This window comes from Macrotis lagotis, chromosome X, assembly GCF_037893015.1.
Source record: "Macrotis lagotis isolate mMagLag1 chromosome X, bilby.v1.9.chrom.fasta, whole genome shotgun sequence".
NCBI lineage: Eukaryota > Metazoa > Chordata > Mammalia > Peramelemorphia > Peramelidae > Macrotis > Macrotis lagotis.
The window spans coordinates 505,557,892-505,577,333 of record NC_133666.1 but is presented as its reverse complement, the minus strand read 5'-3'; the positions used below and the strand labels follow the sequence as shown (position 1 = coordinate 505,577,333).

Sequence of the window (19,442 nt, the reverse complement as noted above, 5' to 3'; positions counted from 1 at the left end):
TGTTTTCTTTCTTGTCATTTAGCAGTTTTATATTATTTTACAGTATTTGAAAGCTGTGATCACTCCAGAATATCTTCTGATCCTAGACTACCGTAATTTGAATTTGGAACAGTGGCTCTTCAGGGAACTCCCTTTACAGCTGGCAGGAGAGGGCCAGCTTGTCACATATGCCTTGCCCTTTGAGTTTAGGGCCATAGAAGCTCTTCTGCAGTACTGGGTGAGCATGGTTTTCATTTTCCCATTTGCAGTAGAGTACTATTGAACAAGAATATAAATTAGTGTCAGTTATGCCATAATTTTAGATTATCATGTTTGTGTGTGTCTTTTAAAAAACCAAAGAAACCTCAGTGTTTCTGCTCTCTCTGTCTTTCTGAATAGGAACTGAGTGTTTAAGAGGCAACTGAAATATATCTGCTCAGTGGCAGTTTGACTATTTCAGCAATAACTATTTGGGAATGGAGAGGAAAGGTACCTGCCATTCATTGTTTTCATTGCTGAGCAAGTTAGAAATGATTTTTCCCATGAATTATTTCAACTATCATAAATGATTTCTGATTGATAGGTTTTGTTTTAACTAATGGATTTCCCCCTTCTTTTTGTTAAGTGGGTATCTATAGGAAGAGAACTATCTGGAATGCTTAGTAACCTCTCAGTTAAATCTGGCCATTGTGAAGAACTCTGGAGAATGAGCATTTCAACCGAGGGATCTTAGTTTAAAATGACTTTGGATAGTTTGCCAGTCCTAGATATATTCTTAGTCATTTACCATTCATTGGAGTGTTATGAACATTTCTGGATATTGCAGATTCATGTAGTTAATAGAGGATTTGTTGCCCCAGAATATTCTAAAAGAATTGTTTTAATTCTTACGAAAGGTCATGTTGTTATCTAGATCAACACCCTTCAGGGGAAACTAAACATTTTGCAACCTCTCATCCTTGAGACCCTGGAAGCTTTAGTGGACCCCAAACATTCATCAGTGGACAAAAGCAAACTGCACATCTTACTTCAAAATGGCAAGAGGTAAATATGTGAAATCAGGAGTGGGGAAGCTCAGACTTTTCTTTTGGCAGTAGTCTTATTAAAGAAGATTTTCTTTTAAATTTAGTGTAATTACTGAAATATTTGTTGAAAATACTTTATTTTGAAGGGTCTGTGATTTCTCATCTGTGTGTTTATTTCCTCCATTTGTGTATTCTGAACCTCCCCCTTGCCTTTTTGGTCTGTGTGATTCTGATATATGGTAATGTGAATCCTCTCTATATGGATATATTATATATGCCTAATGGTCTGCCTTTAGTTCTCTTATCATCCTGGTCCCTCCCATCACCTCGTGGGTCTGATTGTTAGCCCTTAGGCTTGTTCCACCTCCACCTCCACCTCAAGCTTTCTTATCATATATGCTTTTGCTGTAGTTCTTATATCTTTTGTGCATGTCACCATTGTTAATATGCATATGTAATATTACATTCCACATACCATCCCAGAAAGAATACTAGTGTTAGGGATGGTTAGGTGGTGCAGTGGATAGAGCACCAGCCCTGGAGTTCAAATCCGGCCTCAGACACTTAATAATTACCTAGCTGTGTGGCCTTGGGCAAGCCACTTAACCCCATTTGCCTTACAAAAACCTTAAAAAAAAAAAAGAATACTAGTGTTCACAATGTTACAAATTTTGTAGAACAAGCAAGAAGTCAATCTATCAGTAGACAGGTAGATAAAGGGAGCATTTATTAAACATTTACTGTGTACCAGGTACTGGAGACAGTCCCTGCCCTTATGGTGCTCCCATTCTAATAATGGAAGACTGCACATAAAGGGGGTGGGGGTGGGAAGGGAGGTTGGTAGAGAACTTATTCCTAGCAAGATAAGGCTAAAGTTTCCCTGTCTGAGCCCAGGATAGTTCCAAAGGTAGCATTCCAGGATCTTACAGGGAGAAAGTGAGAAAGAGCAAAATGTTACTAACTTCACATAATTAAGTTTTTTTGCTTTCTGACTTTGTAGATTAAAATAGATGGTTCTTTTACACTCCCACTTGTTGCAATTCTTCTGGGTCAGGTTTTTTAATAGTTTTTAATGTTTCATGAGTTTCTTATAAAGAACTGTTAGATGGAATTAAACTGAAACCAAAGCTTTTTACTGACTTTGCACTAAAAAACAAACATATCTAAGAGTTACTATTGAAGGATTTCCAATATAAGGATTGCTTACAAAATCTCAGAGTTAGAGGACCTCAAAGAGGTCCTGAACAAGTATTCCCTTTATAATATTCCAAGTAGTTCTCTATTCTATCCTTAAAGACTTTTGGTAAGATGGAATTAATCTTTTCCTTCTAGGAAACTTAAATCTTCCTTTATTTTGAAACTTTTTACCCACTGCTATTGGTTCCACCCTCTGAGACCCAAGCAAAACAAATTCTTCTTCCTTGAGAAAATCCTTCAAAAACTAGAAGTCAACTATGATATTCTCTTTGAGTTTTCTTTCTCTTCTGCAGATATCTCCATTTCTTTCGATCAGTTCTTCTGTGTTCTTGCCAATCCTTTCTAAAATGGGACACTCAGAACTAAAGTCAGTCTTCTATAAGTGTTCTACCTAAGGCATAGCCTGATAATTCTGTCACTTTTCTATGATCTAATTCTTGGGCTTCTCTTAGTACAGCCTATAAGGACATTTACTTTTTTGGTTGTATTGTCATTTTTAATTGTAGTAAGCTTTCTGTATCAAGGTCTTTTTTTCACATGAACAGTTGTCTAAACTAGCCTTTTTCATCTTTTACTTTAGAGATTTTTCTAATCTGTAGGTAGTTCTTTACATGATGTCTCTTAAATTTTATTTAAATAGTTTCAGCCCATTGTTTTTGGATCCAAGATGTTAACCACATTCACATTCTTCTCAGCTATAAGGCCTCTGCATATAAGCATATTTTTTCAGCCTTCTAGTCATGATAAAATTGCTAAACAGTAAAAGGCCAGAGATACCAACCTTATGTAATACTTTTACTAGAGATTTACTCCAAGTTGACATTTATGTTGGGGCATCACACATCCTTTGTGGCTCAAAAGGTATCAGAGACTAAGGCCGTATTGTCTACTGAAAGAATAATAACCACTTTTGTGATTGCTTTTCTCTTTTTCCCTAGTCTTTTACCTTACAACATTGCTGTTATTCAAATTCCACTAATATATGACCAGGATATCAAAGGCACCTGACCTCTAATTTGTGCAAGAATTATTATTTATATATTCAGCCTTTGCATTTCATTCTCCAGTTCTAGAATGCTGAAATTTTTTATTGTTCATAAAAAGTTCCTAATAGTATTAGAATGAAATCACAAATAAATAGGAGTAATGTGAAATTAGAAAAGGTTTTAAAAATCATTAATATGCAGTACTAGTAAATTGTATGATTCAAAATGCCCCATAATGAAACACCTTTAAATGAATGTACTCCTAATTATTTTTCTTACTCCCATAGCCTATCAGAATTAGAAACGGATATTAAAGTTTTCAAAGAGTCAATTTTGGAAATACTAGATGAAGAAGAATTGATGGAAGAACTCTGTCTAACCAAATGGAGTGATCCTGAAGTCTTGTAAGTCTACCATAGCCCAGATCCTTTTTCTTAGAGTTCCTAGGATCCATATTTTACCTTCTTATTTTAATATTTCAAATGCTATTTTTAGTACAGAAAGTACAGTTAATATACTTGCTTTTCTATAAGTAAATTATATTCAGGTAAACAAATATTTAATTTCTTATGTGCAAACAGTTAATTCCTAAGCATTTATTAAGACCCTACTATATGCTAGACATTAAAGATACAAAGAATGAAACAAATTACTTGCAAAAAGCTTTCATTCAAAGAGGAAGTCAGCAAGTAATTATATAAGTATATACAGAATAAATATTAAAAAAAATACAACTAAAAAGGGGGGGGCAGCTAGGTGGCGCAGTGGATAGAGCACCAGCCATGGAGTCAGGAGTACCTGAGTTCAAATCCGGCCTCAGACACTTAATAATTACCTAACTGTGTGGCCTTGGGCAAGCCACTTAACCCTATTGCCTTGTAAAAACCTAAAAAAAAAAAAATACTAATAAGTACATAGTATTAAATGTAAGGATAGGGCAGGACATTAGCAGTCAGAGAAATTAGTTAAGACTTCTTACAGAAGAAGGAAGTACTTGAGATGTGTCTTGAATGGAGAGGGGAATTTTGTGAAACAAAGGTGGGGTCAAGGGGGAAGCAGGCCCACCACTGAAGAAGCACAGAGACAGACAGTCATGTGTGAAGAATGTAGAAAAAGCCAACTTAACCTGGATTGTAGGATGAGGAGTAATGGACAGTGATATGGGAGGGAAAGTTTGTAAAGAGTTTTGGAAGTCAAATAGAATCATTTATATTTTATATTAGGGACACTTGGAAGCCACTGGATTTTATTGAGTAGTGGAGTGGCATGGTCATGTCTGTTTAAAGAAAATCACTTTTGTAGTTGTGTGAAAAATGGACCAGAGTGGGAAGAAGTTTGAGGTAGGGAGATCAGGAAGCCTTCTCAGGGCATTCTGTGACACTATAAACACAAGGGGAAAATATCAATACAGTCCCTTTCCTCTAAGATCTTTACCTTTTTCCAGACACTTAATACTTACTTAGCTGTGTGACCTTGGGCAAGTCACTTAATCCCATTGCCTTGAAAAAATCCAAAAAAAAAATTTGCCTTCTAAGGGACATACAAAGGTTGCATAAAACTTTAGGTTCGAGTCCTACCTCTAGCATTTAGTTATTCTGTGACCTTGGACAAATCACTTAATCTTTCAGTTCTTCATGCTGCTTTTTAAAACTAAGTTATAGAGAAGATACCCATCATCATTAGTAGAGAAAGTTCCTCTCAAGGACTGAAGAAATCACATAAGGTAATGAAAAAATGGTAGTTTCTAAAAGATGCCTTGAGAAATATAAAAACAAAGTCTTCTTTGGAAGACAATTAAGGTTGTGTCTTATAAATATGGAGTAGGGGTGGTACTTCAAATGGAGGAAACATGAGAGCAAACGCAAAAGATAAAGAAGGGTGGGAGGGAGAAGTAAAAGTGTTTAACTAGACTGTAGGGCATGACTGATTCCTGGAGAAATCATAAAACACATCATTAAGGTGAATATCTAGAAACGAGATTAGTGATTTTGTTTGGGTGTTTAGTCATGTCTGACTCCTTATGACCTCACTTGGGGTTTTCTTGGTAAACAATTAGTGTATTTTCCCATTTCTTTCTCTCATTTTCAAATGAGAAAACTTATGCAAATAGAGTTAAGTGACTTGTCCACACAGCAAGTGTCTGAATCCATATTTAAACTCAGGAATCTTCTTGACTTCAGGCTGTGTACTCTATCCACTCTACCACCTAGCTGCCTGAGGGTAGTGATAATTTTTTTCAATAACTTTATAATTTGTCTCCCTGCCTCAAGAATTTTCCTACTCTAGTCTATCTTCCATTCAGCTTCCAAAATGATTTTCCTAAAGCAAAATCTGACACTCTTCTACTCAGTGGTACTCCAGTTCTGTTACTTCAAGATTAAATATAAAATTCTCTTGGCATCTAAAAATATATTAAGCCCTTCACAACCTGATCCTTTCTTCTTTCTCCTTTTCTACTCTACTTCCCTCCACACACACTGTCTCTAGCTGCATAGGCCTCCTTGTTGTTCCTCTCATCTGACACTGTCTCACAACTCCGTGCCTTTGCTATCTTCTTCTCTCCACCCTCCCTCACTGCCAACCCTCCCCTCACCTATAATGCTCTGCCATCTCACCTCTGGCTTCACTCAAAACACAGCTCAAATCCCAATTTCTTCAGGAAGTTTTTCCTACATCCTGCTAGTATCTTCTTTTTGAGATTAACTTTGATGTACTTTGTGTATAGGAAGTGTGTATGTGTGTGTGTGTGTGTGTGATATATCTGTATCCATAAAGATACTTACATACATAATTATTAACATTGTTGGTTCTAGTCGGTGAAAGACTTCGATAAACTAGAAAATATCCAGAGTAGGACAACCAGAATGATAAAGAGCCTTGAGAGCATATCATATGTAGCTCTTTTGAAGGAATTGGAGATATATCTTAAACATAGATTGAATAGCCATCTTCAAGTATTTAAAATGATGTCATGCGATTGAAGGATTATATGTCCTATTTGTTCACAGAGGACAGAACTAGGAGTAAGTAGAATTTGTAAAGAGACAAATTTTCCTGAAATCAGGAAAGAATTTTATTGCAATTAGAGTTGTACAAAAGTGGAATGGTACTTCCTAAAGAATTGATGAGTTCTCCCTCCCTGAAGGTTTTTGATGGTCCATATCTTAGCTTTTTTATAATGGGGTTTTTTATGGGTTGAATTAATTTGGTCACAAGTCTCAAATTCTGTGATTTTATGTATAACAAAACAGGGATATAAGGCTGGAAAAATTGCTTTGAATCAACTCAAAAAAGATCTTAGGAATTTCTAAGGAATTTGGATTTTATATAGTGATGACTAAGGAGCTATTTGTAGATTTGAGTGAGGGAGTGATACAACAATAAGAACTATGCTTTGGGATGGATAATTTAGTAGAGAGAGACACTGGAAACAGGTAGACCAGGTAGGCTATTGCAGTATTCCCATTAAGAGCTGGGGGCGGGGGGGTGACAAGAGCACATCATGTCTTAGGCGCTCTCTCATAAATCTTCAAAACTAAGGACTCTAACTAAATTTTCGAGAGACAGAACCCACAGAGGCACCCAGTGAGGCAGTCTCCTACTCAAGGTAATCTGGAAAAGAGCAGAAAGGCTCTGCTCCCCAGGGTTGGAGGGGCAGCCCACCAGAGCGAAAGAACTTCAGCTTCCAGGAGGCAGCCCCAGGGCACTAGGCCCCCCCCCCCCCCACAGCTCACAGCAGGGCGGGGAGTTTCCTGAGCTATGCCCCAGGGAGCACTGGGCACAAATTGGGGGAACAGCGGGGGACCTCTGCCAGAGCAGCACATGAAGCCCAGCTTCAGGGCACACAGCGAGCAGCATGGCCACAGCAGCCCAGATCCAGGAAACAGAAGCAGGCGGAACGGGTAAGCCGGAGCCCCCCAGGGCATGAGCCCATTGAACCTAGGGAGGAGAGTGAAGAGAGACTGCCAAGCCCTGCCCCTGGAACAGGACTCTAGGGCTCTGAACACATTCAGATCCTGATCGCAGTCTGGGCCCCCCCCACCTCAGCCCTGTGGCAGAGGGGGGCGCATATGGTCATTCACAGACTAGGAGGGAGGACAGAGCCACTTACACTGAGACCCTTGTGGGAGTGTCTCAAAAGCTCAGAAAGCACCCCAAAAACAGGCCCAGGCTGGGAAAATGAGCAAGCAGAGAAAAAAGAGGAACACCATTGAGAAATACATTATCTATGATCCCAAGAAGGATCAAAATACTCATTCTGAAGATGAGGAAGCACAAGCTCCTGTATCTAAAGACTCCAAGAAAAAAACAGAAATTGGGCTCAGGCTATTGACAGAGCTCAAAAAAGACTTTGAAAATCAAATGAGGGAGTTAGAAGAAAAACTGGGAAAAGAAATGAGAGAGGTGCAGGAAAAACATGAAAATGAAGTCAGCAGCTTAGTCAAGGAAATCAAAAAAAATGCTGAAGAAAATAGCATGCTAAAAAACAGCTTAGGTCAAATGGATAAAACAGTTCAAAAAGTTATTGAGAAGAATGCTTTAAAAAGCAAAATTGGCCAGATGGAAAAAGAGATAAGAAAACTCTCTGAGGAAAACAAATCCTTCAGACAAAGAATAGAACTCAGGGAGATTGATGAATTTACGAGAAATCAGGACTCAATACTTCAAAACCAAAAGAATGAAAATTGGAAGAAAATGTGAAACATCTCATTGAAAAAACAACTAATATGGAAAACAGATAAGAATTATTGGAATACCTGAAAGTCATGTTCAGGAAAAGAGCCTTGACGTCATTTTCAAAAAATTACTACAGGAAAATTGCCCTGATATCCTAGAAGCAGAGGGCAAAATAGAAATGGAGAGAATCCACCCATCTCCCTGAGAAAGAGATCCAAAAAACAACCCCCAGGAATATTATAGCCAAGTTCCAGAACTCCCAAGTCAAAGAGAAAATATTACAAGCAGCCAGAAGGACACAATTCAAATATCGTGGAGCTGCAATCAGGATCACACAGGACTTAGCAGCAACTACATTAAAAGCTCATTTGGGAGGGGGGTGGCTAGGTGGCATAGTGGATAAAGCACCAGCCCTGGAGTCAGGAGTACCTGGGTTCAAATCCAGTCTCAGACACTTCATAATTACCTAGCTGTGTGGCCTTGGGCAAGCCACTTAACCCCATTTGCCTTAACAAAAAAAAAAAAACTAAAAAAAAAAGCTTGTAGGGCTTGGAATATAATATACCGGAAGGCAAAAGAGCTTAGAATGGAACCAAGGATCAACTACCCAGCAAAACTGAATGTCCTCTTCCAGGGAAAAAAAGATGGATTTTCAGTGAACCAGGGGAATTTCAGATGTTCCTGTTGGAATGGCCAGAGCTGAACAGAAGGTTTGATCTTCAAATACAGGACTCAGGTGAAGCATAGAGGTTGGAGGAGAAGGGGAAAATATGAGGGATTTAATGATGACGAACTGCATGTATTCCTGCATAGAAAAATGACACTGATAATACTCATATGAACCTTCTCAGTTAATAGAGCAGGTAGAAGGAGCTTTTATAGTTGAAGCACAGGAAAAAGCTGAATTTGAAGATAAAATATGGTGTAAAAATGGAGTCAATAGAAAAAAGGGAAATGTAATGGGAGAAAGAAAAAGGAGAGGGGGGCAATAGGCCAAGATATTTCATATAATAAGATTTTTCTTTATTACAATGAGCTGTTGCAATGATATGGAAGGGGGGAAGGCAAGGGGGAATGAGGGAATCTTTACTCTTATCAGAGGTGGCTAAGAGAGGAAACAGCATGTATACTCAATGGGGTATAGGCATCTCGAGTAAGAAGGAGAGGGGAGGGACGGGGAAGTGGGGGGATGTGAGTGATGGAGGAGAGGATGGACCATGGGGGGAGAGTGGTCAAATATAACACATTTTCTTTTTTACTTCTTGCAAAGGGCTGGGATTGGATGGCCTGTCCAGGACCATAGGGCCAGATGAATGCTGGGCCTAAGGGGTGGTATGGGGGCTTGGGGCCTCTTGGCCCCAGGGCCAGGGATCTGTCTGCTGCACCACTCAGCTACCCTACAGCAGAGTCAGAATGAAAGGAGAAAGAAAACATAGTACGTGGTAATGGAGAAATACGAAAGGTGGGAGTTGTGATCAGCAATGGCAATGGTGGAAAAATATAGAAGTAACTTTTGTGATGGACTTATCATAAAGAACGTGATCCACCCATGACAAAGACTGAAGCACATTTTTTTATTATTATTTTGGGGGGTGCAGGACAAATGGGGCTGGGTGGCCTGCCTGGGGCCACATAGCAGGGTGATCATTGGGTGTCTGAGGCCGGATTTGAACCCAGGTGCTCCTGGATCAAGGGCCAATGCTCTGTCAGCCACCCCTACTATTACTACTATTTTATTTTATTTGGGGTCTTTTTTTTCTTTTTTTGGTTTTTGCAGGGCAGTGGGGTTCGGATGGCTTGCATGTCACACAGCTGGGTGATTGTTGGGTGTCTCCATTGTTCCACCTGGCCATACCTACAATTATTACTATTATTTTTTTATTTTAATTTTTTCTCTCCCCTTTATTGCTCAAGCGAGTCTATATTTTTTGGGGGGAGGGGGTATTTTGTTTGCTCTTAAACAAGAATATTTTATTAATGTATAAAAAACATTATTTGTACAAAATGAGAATAAATATTGAATATAAAAAAAAGAACTAAAAAGGGCCCAAATGAAGGTAATAGCCATGGGAATGGGAAAATGAGGCAGATATAAGTCAAATCTGGAGGAAAAATATTTAGCATTTGTCTACCGATTTGATATTGTAAGTCAGATATGACATCAAAGACTTGGACCTTATTGCAGTTTAGGACATTCTGCCTCTTAAAATCAGGTTTTATGTAATATGCATACGTGTGTGTGTGTGTGTGTGTGTGTGTGTGTGTGTATACACATAGAATTTGATTCCCCTCATCTTCCTGTCTGCATAGGAAAGGGGCACATGTAAGAGTTCTCAGTATTAACTTTAATACCAGGAATTTTGTGCAAATATAAAAGTGGTAATGTCCTGATATCTCTAACTAAATAACTTTTTTATTTGCAGTGAGAAGAGCAGTACTGGAATTGATCATGCAGAAGAGATGGAATTGCTTTTGGAAAACTATTACAGATTAGCTGATGATCTTTCCAATAAAGCTCGGGAGCTCAGGGTATTGATTGATGACTCTGAAAGTATTATTTTCATCAATCTAGACAGGTGAGCTCACCTTATCAAAAATTATTTACTGAATAGCTACTCTTTCCCTGATGTGTTTTAGAACATAGATATAATTCTACCATTATTATTAGATAGTAAATGATAGTAAATTTACTACTAGTAAGTAAATTACTAGTAGTGTGAATTTTAATATAAACATTGCTGTTTGTATATAGAATATTTGATTTTCATGCAAAGTGTAGCTAGCAGATAAGTTGATCTGACCTGAATAGATCTTCTCCACTCTAGCCATCGTAATGTGATGATGAGGTTGAACCTACAGTTGACCATGGGAACTTTCTCTCTTTCACTTTTTGGACTAATGGGAGTTGCCTTTGGAATGAACTTGGAGTCCTCCCTTGAAGAGGTGAGAGTTTATTTTGAAAAACTGGGGTCTTCTTGAAATGACTTGTAAATCATGTATGTAGTTATTAAGTTTGGCCTAATTTTCTAATTGTCACTATCTATTTCAATCCTAAATGCATCAGACAGTATATTAGCTATACTTCCTAGCTTTGTGTCATCCAGAAATCTGATAGGCACATCATCTATATCTTTTGTCAGTGATAAAAATAGTAAACTACATATCCTTTGCACTCACAGAATCTTCTAAAATTTCACCATTATTTATTTTCAAACTACACTAGCACCAGAAATTATCTAAATGAACATAATTGGAATCTGTCTTTCACAGCAGTACAACAAAATCCCTTAGGAAACACTAGTATATGAAGGATTCTTGAATGGAAGAGTGAGTAAACTTCTGATTAGTTCCTGAAGAAAGGAGCAGTGAATTAGTTTCAAAAAGGTAAATTTAGTCTTAAAGAGAAACTTCTCAATCATGAGTCAATCATGTCAAAGGGCTCCTTTAGGTGGTAGTGAGAATCATTTCCCAGGAAGTATTTAAACAAGACTGGATAGTTACTCATCAGGCAGGTGATAAAAGGAATTCTTGTGCACCACTGTCATTCTGATCTCTGATAGTTATTTCCCATAGAATTCATATAGGACACACAGCTACAGGTGTAAGAAGGAAGTAATCTTAAATATTCTTGATTTGAAGATGATTTTCTCCAGAAGATATTTTTCATATATTTAGAGTTACGGTTCACGTAAAATTGTAAAGAACTGTATGATTTTTTTTTATCCAAGATCGAAAAACATGGGGCGGCTAGGTGGCATAGTGGATAAAGCACTGGCCCTGGAGTCAGGAGTACCCAGGTTCAAATCCGGTCTCAGACACTTAATAATTACCTAGCTGCATGGCCTTGGGCAAGCCACTTAACCCTGTTTGCCTTGCAAAAACCTGAAAACAAAACAAACAACAAGATCTAAAAACAATAAAGAATTATTAAATTTTCTGTTACTATTTTATCAAAATGATAACTCCAGAGAAATACAAAATTCTCAAGTGCTTCCGGACTTATCAAAGAAATTAAATTACTTTCTTATTTTAGAATTAAATGTAAAGTTGAAATTCATGTGTGTCAGACAAATGGCTTTCCCATGATTTTGAGTTTTTTAAGTACATACACATTCTACCATCTGTCTCTTTTTCCCTGAAATTGGTGTGACATTTGGGTGCTCTAACATTTAGTGGTTTAATACCCTACCCCTGGTGTGTCTGTGGAGTCCTTTGTTTATATGTTAACAGCAGCTATTGCCAAACTGTAGGGTTAGGCAAGGAAATAGGAACATCAGCTATCAGTTCTTTAGCCAACTGTTTCTTCTCTTTCTCCCCAAAAGTGCCTTGTTATACCATGTTGGTAACAGAGTTTGGCTTACTTTATACCTTTCTAGCTCCCAAATTCATGATTTAATTTAAATTGACCATTAAAAATTAGCTCTTCACAGTTATAACTATATAGGTAGTAAGCTAAAAAGAATGCGTAAGTATTTAAGGAGAGGCCACATTATCTTTCTATCATAGATTCTCTCTTCTCTAAAAGATTTCTATGCCAAGTAGGAGATTGAATTCTAAATGACTCCTTTACCCTTCTTACTCAAAAATTATACTTATATATTGCTTGGATATCATCAAGGGAGTTATATTTGTCCCATATCATTGTAAAGTTTCCTAAATTAGGAAAAGTATTTTAGATTTGGGATAATACGTTGTTACTGTTACTAGAATGTTGATCTATCTAACCCCCCAGGTTTTCTATAAGTCAACTTATTTATTCTATTTTAGGACCATAGAGTGTTTTGGCTGATTACAGGAATCATGTTTATGGGAAGTGGCCTCATCTGGAGGCGCCTGCTTTCATTCCTTGGTCGACAGCTAGAAACTCCTTTACCTCCTATGGTATGTTGTATTTGAAAAGTGTGTGGAGAGGACTGTAATTTTTTTTCTTTGAAATTTCTGTTAGGTATTTAATTTAGAAAAATAATTACAGTGTTAGACTTAGTTAGCGAAATCATTTTTCATTGAACCTTTCTTAATCTCACTTTCTTCATTTATAAATTGGAGGGGCAGCTAGGTGGCCCAGTGGATATTGAACCTGCCCTGGAGTCAGGAGTACCTGAGTTCAAATCTGGCCTCAGACACTTAACAGTTACCTAGCTGTGTGGCCTTGGGCAAGCCACTTAACCCCATTGCCTTGCAAAAACCTAAAAAAATCAAAATCAAAAAAATAAATTGGAGTAAATATCTGTAGTGCTGCCTCCAAGATTGTTGTGAAGATTAAATGAGATAGTATATGTTAAGTATTACACTTGGATCCTAAAGAATTTTAACACTCAATATAGTGTCTTTCATGTAGGTAGGTACTCAGTATCTACTTACTGAACTTAAATTGAGTTGTTTCATAGTATTTGCCAGTCTTTTTCCTTTCTTCACATTGCCAAAATTGGACATACTGTCTTCTCTATAAGATCCTGGAACAATTGTATTAATTAAGGAGTTTTGTGTGCTCTGTGTCACAAAAATAGATCCATTAGATACTTTGGCAATGGTTCATTGGAATTTCTGGAAGTATTTTCTTTTGCCAGTGTAGTGATATCATTTGACAAACATAAAGGTGTCCATTTGATTAATATAGAATCTTTGAACTTTTCTTATCAGTGTAGCATCACAAAAATCATTAATTTTTCAAATAATTTATAAATTTTGAGGTGCCTACTTAAGAAAAAAAATTATTTCATTTAGTGGAAATATTTGTATTGAAATTGCTATCTTGAATCATATTGTATTTTGCAATCTATAAATTTAGCAACAAAACAATCTGTTTAACTTTCAATTGTATCAGAAAGAAAATACTTAAGTACATTTGTAGGTGGTGCAATTTATGAAGAAACTTTTAGGAAATTCTAAAGAAATACCATTGATATGATCAATAAACATCTGTTGAACTCTTGCTTTGTACAGAATGATACATTTGTATACATGAAAGCAGTGGGTGCATGGCTTTGTCATAAGCAAAATCTAGATGCAGAAAGATTTTCATAGTAGGTATTCCTATAGTTAATGTGATCCTTTTTCCCTTTTAAAATAAAATTGGTTTCTTCCTGTATTTAGATGCCTTCTTTACCTAAAAAGCCTCTCCAAGCAAGTGGAAGATTTGAGATGAAGAATAGTCTTAAACCAGATGGCCTTGGGTCAAACAGAAGCATTCTGACAAACAGATAAGAACAGCAAGCAATGACTGAAATCTTGTTTGTCGGTGGTTAACACATAAGAAGCTTTGGACACTGTTCTAATTTATTTTCTTTTAATAAAATTGAAGACTTGAAAAAATTACTAATGCTTGAAATATAAGAACTGAATGTCAGTAGACTATGGCAATCTTAAGACTTGGATTTTAATTCTTAAAGTCAAAATTCAGAACAAAGTGAAGTAGTCAGTTCTACTTGGCTTCTTGCTTTAAGAAATCAAAATCTTATTTTGTTCATGTTCAAAGAGCCACTGCCAGTGGAGGACTTTTCACTGATATATGGAATATAAGAGTGTTATAAGGAGGTATGAAGCAAGAACTGAATTTGGAATAAAAGTAGACTTCATTAAATTATTATAGTACATGCTAACATGTTCACATGCCAAAGTAGTGCATGCATGTCCACACTTGCAAATTAGCACATGTACATTGTGAAATTGATATTAATTATTAATATAATAAGAGGATCAGAGTTGAAGCTTTTGGGGGAGCCATAACAATATCCTAGCTCTCACAAAACATAAGTCTAGAATCTTAAGACCTGAAGTAAGAGAAGAGTTTTGTATCCATCCTAAGAAAGACCAGAAGCACAAGGCATTTCAAAGGTTTCATGACATTTCACACTCCATTACTGTGGTTATTCTTGGAATATTTCAGTTTACTCTCATTCATGTTGTAGAAAAATCTTGATTAACTGAAATAGGTATTAATCTGGTTAACTCAATTAACCAAAGAAACCTTTTTGGTTCACCCTTTTTTTAGAAACTTTCTAAAATGTAGTAATCTATTTTTTTGCCTTAGAATGGACTTAACATAATTGAATTTTTTAAATTTAGGGTTTATTTTGTATGTATATACTTCTATATGTACAGGTTGCTTCCCCTAAAGAATATAAAGTCACTGCAAGTAGGAATTATTTCCTTCTTTGTATATATATCCCCAGGCCTAAAAATGCCTGGTATGTAGTTGGTGCCTGATGCAGGCTGACTCAAGTGTAATTGTAAGCCTTAATAGCTACTAAGGCTTACAGCTGCACTGAGACTTTTGGGACACCCTGTAAATGCTTGTTGATCAGTGGTTCTGAAAAAAAATAGCTGTCTCTATTATAATAGGGGAATCTGCTGAGCCTATGACACTTAAGTACATACTATGTATGCATAGGGCACTATGTTAGTCCAAGCACTGGAGATAGATGAAAAATGACAACCCTAACCTTTAAGGAGCAGTCTTAAAATGTGTTCTTTTAATTAATGTGATTGTATGATTTGGCTCTTCTGGAAAATGTGGGACAGGAGAGTATAGAGGAAAAATAACCATAACCATTAGCTAAAAATTCCTAGTATTTAGGTTTGAGCTGATCAATTGTTTTTATGTAGTTCATAGTTTTTATGTAGGACAGAAGTGTCAAACTCAAGGCAGAAGTCCTTAGTATATGAAATATAATTGGTATAATAAAAAGACAGTTCAACATAATGTTAATTTGTGGTTTTCTAAGTCAGTATGCTAGCCCAGGGATCTGTTATGTTTGAGCTTCTATTATTCCTTTAAAGAATTCAAAACATGGTTTTTATATAGTTCCTGGAAGTCAGACCATGGAGAGGGCAGAAATGGAAAGCAGTTGATTTTGGCCCTGCCCCTACTATCTTTGTGGCCATAGCCAAGTCACATTGCCTTTATTGAGTTTCAGCTTCCTCAAATGAAAAATGGGGAGGGTAATAACTGCCCTTCCTAACTCATGGGGATTAAATTAAATATGTAAAAAAGTATTCTGAAAACAATTGTCTTGTGCTCCTCATTGCATGATAGCCTCCAAAAACCACTGAGTGATAACAACAGATATACCTCAGCTAAACAGTGTCATCCCTATTTTACCAACTTACTATCAGTTATCCAGTTTTACATTTCCAAAGTTCTCCCTCAGATCCACCTTGAAAAGAATAGGGCCCTCCTTAATCACTAGTTTTCCTAATAAGAGCTCATACCAAAAATTGATATTCTAAAAATGAACTTCTAAAGCACATTAAGTCTGTCAACCTGAGATAGTAGAAAACCAAACATTAAATGTGAGAGGCAAGCCTTGTGATTAACCCTGGTAATCAGAAGCCATATGATGGGGTAGACAAGACACAGTAGACCCAAGACCTAGTTCTGGCTCTGCTACTAATTTGCTGTGTGACCTTAGGTAAGTCACTTGATTTTATGGGTGCTGTTTCCTCATTAATAAAATAATGTGGTCACTGAGCTAAATAGTCTCAAAGGTCCCTTACAGTTCTGACAGTATATGGTTTAATATATGCTAAATTAGAAAAAACTGGTTCCTTAACTTATCAGCTGACCTTCAAGAAAAGTATAGTGGTAGCAATAGCTTTTTGAAAGACCATTAGTGTCTGATCTATATTTTGTAAACATAGCACTTTATGCAATTATATATTACCTTTCTGGGGGAGCTCAAAGAATTTTACATATTCTAACTTTGGAATTTCCACAATAAGCTACACTTGGAGTTTGGAATTTGTTTGTATAGAGGGGCAGGTAATAAGATTGGTTAGTACAGCAAATGCAGTAGAAATCAAGAGCCCTGGGCTCTATCCCTACAGATTCGTTAGATATTCCTTGTTTGCATGATTGAAAAGGGATATGGTTTTCTATTAGAATATTGAAAGAACAGTGCTATGTAATATAAAACAAATACAAGTGATGCCATATATATATAATTCTAGTTTATTGAAATAAAGATAATTTTCTGTGAAACACGTAAAAATTTAATTTTGTCTTATTAAGAATTATGCTAAAGAAAATAACCAGGGATTGTTTGATTTGGCAAATCTATATCTCAGCATGAAATTATGGAACAATACTGTAGCTAAATATCTTATAAAAACTTGTTTTACAATATACCTATTGATAATAGCTTATTGTAACTTCTATGATGATTCACATAAATATAATTTGATCTGTGACACTATTATCTAAGCATATTAAAATCATTTTGATATAAAAGAGGAAGCTAGATAAATATGGGCCAGATTCAAAGAAAAACATTTCTTTTTTGTGAAACACAGAAACCAAATTTTGGGTTAATTTGTTTAGTATAAGAAGCTTGTATTCATGGGCAGACAGGCTTAGGATTCCCTTTTAATAACATTCACTTTGTCTGGCTTAATTCCTAGCATCTCCAGGAGTCAATGACTTAATGAAGAATACTAAAATGGGTAACTAGAAATTGCTACTGATGAACAGTTGACTTGTCTCCTAGTTACCAAATTTCCTTTGAAGTTAGTAACATAAACTTCAAACAAATCAATAAAATGTAAGACAGCATGCAGAATCGTACTCTCAAAGTAGTTTCTCTGCTCAGTAAAACCTTTATTTGTGATGCAGTTTAAGGAATGTTTAAAATGTTTAAAATCTTGAACTGCCAGGTATATAGTTACATCTTTAATATTTTGCACATTCGTTTTTGTTTCTGTTATTCTTGTTTGGAGGACATAATATGAAGTAGTCTCTTGTTAGCAACTATGATTGCAGGAAAGAGGTCATCCAAGCACCCCCAGCCTAGATCAGATGTCATCTAAGATTATGCATATATGAACCTACAGAATTGTTTGCTTTTATTTGCCTTTTATTTGTCTCTTCACTTTTGCCACCCCTACCCTTAGCCTGGATTTCTCCTGGGACCTCTATTCACCCTATACTTTGTTATTAGAGAAACTAGGAAATATTCCTCATGTCTATAATTATTTATTTCTGAAGTGTTTAGGACACCCAAAATACCTCTGAGATAATCTCACTAGGGTCACAGTTCCTCCATGGGTATGGAGTACAGAACAACATGTATCATCCTGCATATCTCTTCCACATTATTTCCCCCCACCCTTTCCCAATTGACATGGGCTGATTATTAGTAAAATCTTTGTGTTGGACACAGGGAATCCTGTGTTTTACTCTGCTACTGTCACACATGAGTAATATGACTTCTCAGTCAAATATAGTTTGTGATAGATGATAGGACAATTTGCTGGGAGTAAACCTGGAATACCAGATTCCCTCCTGATCCCATATCCCATCTTCCCCATAGGCTAGCTCCCATAGATTCTGGCTGCCTGCAGAATCTCCACTGCTATTGAGGCCATACTTAGTAAACCACAACCCTGTTTAAGTTACTTCTTATAAAAAAAGAATGAAAGGATGATGGTTTGAGGTCCTAGCCTTATCTGACTCACAGGACTCCTGCAGAATTTGTAGTATAGCCAAAGAGGCCTCATCTTCAGTTTTAACATTTGCTTTTCACTGTGTATAACCCTGGGGATAACTTTATTCTTATGAAAATAATTCTACTGAATTCATGGGTTGCCTCAGAGGGGGTAGGCATGAATAGAAATTCTTCTGTTGGAGTGAATACTCATTATTAATGAGATCACAGACCTATTGAAACTGAAAAAGAGTTCAGACTAAAAGAATTCAGAAATGTAGTAAATGGGGAAATCTGAGCTCAATGTTTCAGACAATTGAACCAGACTGATTTTTTTTATTGCCTATCCACTGAGCTACATATATGTAAATCCCACTAGCTACAAACCACATAAGACTTCAAAAATACACTAAACAAATGGTTTTAGCAATTTGAGATTATCAGCTCCTTGACCCCCCTCTGTACTACCCTTCCACATTTTCTCTTTATATCCTCTATCTAGTTATCAATTAAGTTTGCCCTAAAGGAAGAAGAAGATTTTCAAGGCTTGCCAAATAGGTAAGGACAAGAAGACCATCCCAGGAACAGGGAAGGGCTACACAGATAAGTAGCAGGAGGAAACAGGTTTGGCAACAAGTCATCCTAGATTTATATCTGAAAAAGATTTTAGAGGCCACCTAGCCCAATCCCTTGTTTTATAGATGTGGAAACAGGTCTTAGAATAATTTTCCCATGGTCACATAATGGTAGTGGTAGATCTAGGAGTTGAACTAGAGTCCTCCACACCAAATTCATAAAAGAAGGAAGACACATCAGATGCAAGAGGAAATGAGGAAACATTTGGAAAGGGGAATGTGTGCAAGAGGAGTTTGATATTTCACTGTTTGGTCAAGTCATGTAATTGAAGATTTCACAGTTCCCATTGTCCTAACACTCCTCCTGTCTTCTCCCTACCTTCCCAGGAGCTCCACCTAAATGACACTCCACAGTGTCTCCACCTGAGGTACCATTTTGTCCATATATTAGATCTCTCCATAAGAAAGGGAGTAGACATCGGAACAGCAGGTTCTCTAGTCAACTCCCAAATTGTAGATGTGAAGTGTCCCAGCCAGTCTGGCTCCCAAGGAACTCCTCCCAGCAGCAACAACAACTTGATT

General features: G+C 36.8%; 2 protein-coding genes across 4 annotated transcripts in view; one reads left to right on the top strand and one right to left on the bottom strand.

Annotated features, from left to right (window-relative positions):
* Positions 1 to 17,288, top strand: part of MRS2 (magnesium transporter MRS2) — a 27,977-nt gene extending 10,689 nt beyond the window's left edge. Inside the window, exons 5-11 of the mRNA XM_074205921.1 lie at positions 44 to 217; positions 893 to 1,023; positions 3,475 to 3,591; positions 10,288 to 10,440; positions 10,690 to 10,807; positions 12,632 to 12,745; positions 13,958 to 17,288. Of these exons, the coding sequence (XP_074062022.1) occupies positions 44 to 217; positions 893 to 1,023; positions 3,475 to 3,591; positions 10,288 to 10,440; positions 10,690 to 10,807; positions 12,632 to 12,745; positions 13,958 to 14,068 (918 nt within the window). The 3' untranslated portion in view covers positions 14,069 to 17,288. The remainder of the gene's footprint in view (positions 1 to 43; positions 218 to 892; positions 1,024 to 3,474; positions 3,592 to 10,287; positions 10,441 to 10,689; positions 10,808 to 12,631; positions 12,746 to 13,957) is intronic.
* Positions 13,703 to 19,442, bottom strand: part of GPLD1 (glycosylphosphatidylinositol specific phospholipase D1) — a 62,196-nt gene continuing 56,456 nt past the window's right edge. For all 3 annotated transcript variants that reach the window (XM_074205916.1, XM_074205919.1, XM_074205918.1), the window contains one exon: positions 13,703 to 19,442. In XM_074205916.1, coding sequence (XP_074062017.1) covers positions 19,356 to 19,442 — 87 coding nt within the window. In that variant the 3' untranslated portion in view covers positions 13,703 to 19,355.